Genomic DNA, 7,321 nt, shown 5'->3' with positions numbered 1-7,321 from the left:
CTGTGTGTACCTGGCAGGTGTGATCCGGGTGCAGCGGGTTGTGGGTGCCTGCCTGGGCTTTTCCCCGAGCCGGGACCTCCACCTCCCACCCTCCGCCCCCATCCCGCAGTACCCACTGTCACTATTTCCTATATACATGTGTCTATGCATATACATCTAACCAGTCCCTTTTTGTTTAAACACAAATGGCAGCATGTGACACACTGTGCTGCATCTTGCCTTGTTCATTTAGCCATGAATATTGTAATTCATAGCAGTTAAGCAATTTCTTTGGCCTAAAACTCTATTCTGGTCCTGCTCACTGCTTAATTCATAGCCATACAACAGTGCACAAAGAACATCTACTTTCATCCACCACCACCATCCCCTCCCCTTCCCCTACCCCATTCTCTGGGTTTCTAACCCCCCTCTATTCCCTTCTTCCCGCCCAGGGCACCTACTCACTTACCTGCCAGATGTAGGAAGAGGCTTAAGATGACCACTTGAGGATGCATTATAGGATCAGCCTGAAGGAAAATGAGCAGACAGGCTGGTTGGTACACCCCGCCAGATGGTATCTGATCAAGTCCTAATTCTCAGATTGCAACTTATCTTTGGATGATTCATATGAGCCTGCTCTGATGGAAATGAGAGACCACATACAACAGCTTCCGAGCTCTGTTAGTTCCCTGTGGCTAAGAGCTCTGTGCCTTCCAAAGGACCAGGAAAGCGGTCCACAGAAACAGCCCCTGACTTCCCAGCTTCTTCCCCACACATAGGCTCCAAACTGACTCCTGGTCCTGATACAGGGGATCGGGGAACAAACAAAAAGGAAACTGGAAGCAGAGAACCAGCGTGGCTCAATGGCAGCACAAGAGCAAAGGCCAGCCTTCCAGTGGCAGAGCTGCACTTGCTTTTCAGAGTCAACTGGGCCTCTGGTGGACGTGGGGCTTTTCCTGCTCAGTGGCTACAACGATTCATCCCCAGCCTTAACAGTGACATTGCCAAGTTTGCCGTTAGCAAGAGGAATTGACAGTGGATATGAATCACTGTGCCTAACCTTTCATGCCCGTGGACAGCGTGATTGAGACTGCAGCTCCTTACCATGGGATTTCAACAGAAAGCTTCAGGAAACAGAAGTCGGGAGCAGACTTACGTTCAGATCCAAGCTCTGTCACTCACAATGCTGGATAACCCTGAGCCTTCCTGAGTTCTCTTCAAACCTCTATTTCCTCAGTTGTAAAATAGCACTAAAAATGCTTCCTCTGTCTCCCACCAAGGATTGATATAATAAGCAAAAAGGGCCACGGAAGAACTTCGAAAACTAAACCTACGTAGGCACTAACAGCACTAGCTAAGGTTTTTGGAGAATACTATATAGCAGGCTCTGTGTCAAGCACCCACATGCGTTAAATCAGGCTGTTGACTTCTGCTCTTAATCATTAAACCATGCAAACGTAAGTAAGCTTGCCTAGTACTTCATTAACTCCTCTTCTGGTCTGAGATTTCGGTAACTTCCAAGGAGGCAGTGGTGCTCTGTATCTTGCCTCTCATGACAGGGTTCATGAGGAAGTGGTCTTGGCTTACTGTGGCCATGGGTCGCAGGCTCCCAGGAGTGGGAACCCCTGACTCCAGCAGCCAGCAGCCTCTGTACTCTGACATGATGTCTGATGCTACTAACTGGTGACCCAGACACTATTTGGCCTACAAGCGTTTTGTATGGCAGCGTTTAAAAATTCATTTCTTGACCAGGCACGGTGGCTTACCCCTGTAACGCCAGCACTTTGGGAGGCCGAGGTAGGCCAATCACCTGAGGTCGGGAGTTCAAGACCAGCCTGGCTAACGTGGTGAAACCCCGTCTCTACTAAAAATACAAACATTAGCTGGGCGTGGTGGCGGGCGCCTGTAATCCCAGCTACTTAGGAGGCTGAGGCAGAAGAATTGCTTGAACCTGGAAGGTGGAGGTTGCAGTGAGATCAAGCCATTGCACTCTAGCCTGGGCGACAAGAGCAAAACTCCATCTCAAAAATAAAAATAAAAATTCATTTCTTGCCAGGCACAGTGGCTTACGCCTGTAATCCCAACACTTTGGGAGGCCAAGGCAGGCAATCACCTGAGGTCGGGAGTTCAAGACCAGCCTGGCTAACGTGGTGAAACCCCGTCTCTACTAAAAATACAAACATTAGCTGGGCGTGGTGGCGGGCGCCTGTAATCCCAGCTACTTAGGAGGCTGAGGCAGAAGAATTGCTTGAACCTGGAAGGTGGAGGTTGCAGTGAGATCAAGCCATTGCACTCTAGCCTGGGCGACAAGAGCAAAACTCCATCTCAAAAATAAAAATAAAAATTCATTTCTTGCCAGGCACAGTGGCTTACGCCTGTAATCCCAACACTTTGGGAGGCCAAGGCAAGTGGATCACCTGAGGTAAGGAGTTTGAGACCAACCTGGGCAACATAGCAAGACTCCCTCTCTGCAAAAAAACAAAAAACAAAAAATAATAGTCAGGCCTGGTGTACATGACCGTAGTCCCAGCTACTCAGGAGGCTGAGGCAGGAGGATTTCTTGAGCCCAGCAGTTGGAGGCTATGATTGTGCCACTGCACACCAGCCTGGGTGACAGAGCAAGACCCTGTTTCTTAAGGAAAAAAAGATTTAATAAAAAATTAAGCTAATTCAATTCAACCAGTCATTACTAACACATTGAGTTGATGGGACATGACTCAATATACTAAGGACGTGAAAAATCCAGAATTGTGCAATTGGGCAGGGACATGGGCAAGTAAGCAACTAATGAAATCAGGATGAATGAGGTAAAGGTAAATATATAATCACATTACATCATTCCCCCACTTATAACCCTCTCGTACCTCTCTCAGAAAAAATAATAATAATAATTCCTAAGTCTTTACTCAAATTACTGAAGCCCTGGTGATCTGGCCCTGACCTACCCCATAGATTTCTTCTACCACTCTCTCCCCTGCTGACTCAGCCCCAGCCACTAGAGCTTTCTTTCCAACTTGCCTCAACCCTAAGGCCTTTTCCATGGCTGTGTTCTCCAGCTAGCTCCCCGGTCCCACCATTTTCACTTTTTTCCTTTTCATTTTTATCCTGGCTTGAATGTTACCTCCCTGGACATTTCACTGGTCCTTCAATCTAAAGTAGCCAAGCAGTCCCTCTCACTATTATTACCTATTTTCCTTAATCCATTTGATCTGTTTGTGCAGTATATGTGGTGTCTGACTATGGTCCCTCCTGTAGAGTGCTGCCCTGTAGAATTTTGGTAATGGAGTTATTCTGGTAACGGAGTTATTCTGGAACTGATGAACCAAAGAGAGTCAAGACAGGGATACGGCGCCAAGGCTCTGAGATGTTACATAACTGTACAATTCCATAAGATTTGAATTTGAATTCCATAGGATCGAGTCTGTCTCCAGTAGAATATTGGTAACGGAGTTATTCTGTGTGTCGTGCACTACAGCAGCCACTAGCCACATATAACTATTAAGCACTTGAAATGTGGCTAGGGCAATGAAGGCATTTTTAATGTTTTTTTTTTTTTTTCCAAGACAGAGTCTGACTGTGTCACCCAGGCTGGAGTGCAGTGTCACAACTCGGCTCAGTGCAACCTCCATCTCCTGGGTTTAAGCGATTCTCTTGCCGCAGTCTCCTGAGTAGCTGGGACTACAGACGTACGCCACCATGCCTGGCTAATTTTTGTATTTTTAGCAGAGGCGGGGTTTTACCATGTTGGCCAGGCTGGGCTCAAACTCCCGGCCTCAAGTGATCCCCTCACCTCAACTTCCAAAAGTGCTGGGATTACAGGTGTGAGCCGCCATGCTTGGCTTAAAATTTTTTATTTAATTTCATTTTAATTAAAATTTCGGATCACTTGAGCCCAGGAGACAGTCTTCGGGGAGTTGAGATGGCACCACTACACTCAAGCCTTAGATGACAGAGCTTTCAAAAAAATAAATTAATTAAAAATAAAAAAATAAAATTTAAATTGTCACACATAGCGACTGTGTTGCATGGCACCCAACTCCAGACTATAAACTCCTTTAAGGCAATTTAAGTATTACTTGAGACCGGGCATGGTTGCTCACACCTGTAATCCTCCCAAAGGAGGCTGAGGCAGGAGGATCACTTGAGGTCAGGAGTTCCAAACCAGCCTGGCCAACATGGTGAAACCCCATCTCTACTAAAAATGCAAAAATTAGCCAGGCATGGTTGCAGGTGCCTGTAATCCCAGCTACTCAGGAGGCTGAGAGAGGAGAATCACCTGAACCCGAGAGGCAGAGGTTGCCGTGAGCCTCATGCCACTGCACTCTGGCCTGGGCCACAGAGTGAGACTTCTAAAAAAAAAACAAAGTTATTAATTGAATAGATAAACAAATGGAAACACAAACCCATAGAGAAAGACCATTCATTTTGACGATGGGGTGTGGGGGGTGAGAAGAATGGGTGGAGGGTGTTTCAAGTAGAGGAAATGAGGAGCCAGAGAGAGCCAAGACTCTGAGATGTTACTTAACTGCACATTCCATAGGATTGAATTTTCTGACACACGACCATCTCCCATGAGAGACGCCTGTGTTCTAAAGACTCCCAAATAATATAGCACAGTGGGTTTTTTTTTAATGAGCTATACAACCTCCATGAATCACTACTCTTTAGGGCAAACTTCATGACCCCCTGAAGGATGCATTCCAATTGTGGGGTAAAGCTGGAGGTGACAATACTTTGGCACCAAAGCTGAATTTCCAGCTGCTCACTAGAGAGCTGCATCTGTGTAAACCAAGATTAATGGCAGTGAATTGAAATGATTCAGAACATGGGCTGGGCGTGGTGGCAGGTGCCTGTAATCCCAGCTACTCAGGAGGCTGAGGCAGGAGAATTGCTTGAACCTGGGAGGCGGAGGTTGCAGTGAGCCGAGATCGTGCCACTGCACTCCAGCCTGGACAACAGACTGACTCCCTGTCTCAAAAAAAGAGAAAGAACTCAGAAAGGAAAATAATTCACTGTTCTTTCCTGCAACCACCATTACTTCCCTGCTATCTCAGCGCACACCTTACCTCCAGCTCCGGCCTCCTGCAAGACACTTCAGCTGCTCATATTCCCCATGCTTTCACCACAGCAAGATCTTCTTAGGCCCCCTCCACAACTACGGACTCACCAACTCCATGTCATTGTACCTGTAAGGCTCTCCCTCATCCCCATCACTTTATATTAGGCCTCCATAATCCAGACTTCTACAATTCCCTCCAAAACTGTCTTCCTACCTTTCCCTTCTCTTCCTGCCCTGCCCACTGCCCTAAGCTAGTTATTTTCCTTCACTTACTCCTCTGATTTCATAACAAGTAATATGATGCTTCTTTTTTATATATCTTTTACAAAGATATAAAAATACAAGGTACCTATGTTTACCATAGAAAACATAAAAAAGGCCAGGCATGGTGGCTCACACCTGCAATCCCAGCACTTTGGGAGGCCAAGGCAGGAAGATCACTTGAGGTCAGGAGTTCAAGACCAGCCTGGCCAACATGGCAAACCCCGTCTCTACTAAAACTACAAAAATTAGCCAGGCATGGTGACTCATGCCTGTAGTCTCAGATACTAGGGAGGCTGAGGCAAGAAAATCGCTTGAACCTGAGAGATGAAGGCTGCAGTGAGCTGAGATCACACCACTGCATTCCAGCCTGGGTGACAGAGCGACATTCTGTCTCAAAAAAAAAGAAAAGAAAAACTATAAAAATACCAAAAGTGTACTCGTTTAACAATTATTTGTTGATGATCTGCAATATGTTAGAAATGATCCTATTTTTCTGGAATGTACCAATGAACCAAAGACCCCTGGCCTCATGTAACTTACCTTTTTTTTTTTTTAAGATGGAGTTTCACTCTTGTTGCCCAGGCTGGAGGGCAATGGCACGATCTCAGCTCACTGCAACCTCTGCCTCCCGGGTTCAAGCGATTCTCCTGCCTCAGCCTCCCAAGAAGCTGGGATTACAGGCATGCACCACCACACCAGCTAATTTTTGTAATATTAGTAGAGACGGGGTTTTACCATATTAGACAGGCTGGTCACGAACTCCTGACCTCAAGTGATCCACCTGCCTTGGCCTCCCAAAGTGCTGGGATTATAGGCGTGAGCCACCACGCCCGGCCTCATGTAACTTACATTTAACTGAAAAATAAATATACAGATTTTTAAAACATCACTAAAATGTAATTTATCAGCATATTACAAGTTAATGAATGCTAATGCAAAAAAGGCAAAAGGATACGCAAGAGCAGGGTGAAGGTGGTTGGGAGTGGAGGGTTGAGGAGGCGCTGAGTTGCAATTTTAAGGTGGTCAGGTTTGAATAGTGTCTACTACTTTCACCAAGAAGTTGATTATTTGAACTAAGACAAAGAACAAGAGAGTTAGCCAAGACAGGAAAAGCTTTCCGTGGAGACAGGCAGGAAGGGCAAAGGTCCTAAAGCAGGAGGGTGCCTGGTGTGTTCACAGAGCAAGAGAGGCCAGCGTGACTGCAACTGAGCAAGGGACAGGGATCACAGAGGAGTGAGGGCACAGCACAAACACGTGCGGCTTAGGAACCATTTTCTGAGGACATAGGCTTTCACCCCACATGAAAGGAAGCACCACTGCAGGGGCATAGGGTGATAGCATCTAACTTCGTTTGACAAGGACAACTGTGGCTGCTAGATTGAGAAGCAGGGAGACCTATCAGGAGACTATGGCAAGATTCCAGAAGAGATGGGTTAGCAGTGGAAGTGGTCAATGAACTTTCCTCGCTCAAGCTAGAGTAGCCAGATGTGATGGCTCACAGCTGTAATCCCAGGACTTTGGGAGGCCAAGGTGGGAGGATTGCTTGAGCCCAGGAGCTCAGACCAGCCAGGGCAACATAGCGAGACCTCATTTCTACAAAAAAAAGAAAAAGAAAAATTAACCAGGCATGCTGGCATGCAACTTGTAGTCCCAGCTACTCAGGAGGAGGCTGAGGCAGGAGAATGGCTTGAGCCAAGGAGGTGAAGAAGGTGGAGCAAACAGGATTTCCTATAGGATATGAGGAGAAAGGGCCTAAGATGACTCCAAGGGTTTCGGCCTGAGCCACTGGAACAGCTGGAGGTGCTAACCAATTGAGACAAGGAAAGCTGCAAAGGCTGGGCTCAGTGGCTCACACCTGTAATCCTAACACCTTGGGAGGTCAAAGCGGGCGGATCACCTGAGGTCAGGAATTCAAGACCAACCTGGCCAACATGGCAAAACCCTGTCTCTACCAAAAATACAAAAAATTAGCCCGGCATGGTGGTGGGTGCCTGTAATCCCAGCTACTCAGGAGGCTGA

At 46.9% G+C, this 7,321-nt stretch overlaps 1 protein-coding gene across 3 annotated transcripts in view; it reads right to left on the bottom strand.

Moving 5' to 3' along the window:
- HAVCR1 (hepatitis A virus cellular receptor 1) overlaps positions 1-1,330 on the bottom strand; it is a 30,209-nt gene extending 28,879 nt beyond the window's left edge. For 2 of the 3 annotated variants that reach the window (XM_011966714.1, XM_011966716.1), the window contains exon 1: positions 449-776. In XM_011966714.1, the coding sequence (XP_011822104.1) occupies positions 449-494 (46 nt within the window). In that variant the 5' untranslated portion in view covers positions 495-776. Of the gene's footprint in view, positions 1-448; positions 777-1,135 lie in introns of those variants that run through there. The other variant, XM_011966715.1, reaches the window with a different exon arrangement.
- Positions 1,331-7,321: the final 5,991 nt, after the last annotated feature.

The sequence above is a fragment of the Mandrillus leucophaeus genome, unplaced genomic scaffold (genome assembly GCF_000951045.1).
Source record: "Mandrillus leucophaeus isolate KB7577 unplaced genomic scaffold, Mleu.le_1.0 Scaffold77, whole genome shotgun sequence".
NCBI classification, from domain to species: Eukaryota; Metazoa; Chordata; class Mammalia; order Primates; family Cercopithecidae; genus Mandrillus; species Mandrillus leucophaeus.
This window is presented reverse-complemented; position numbering and strand designations above follow the sequence as displayed.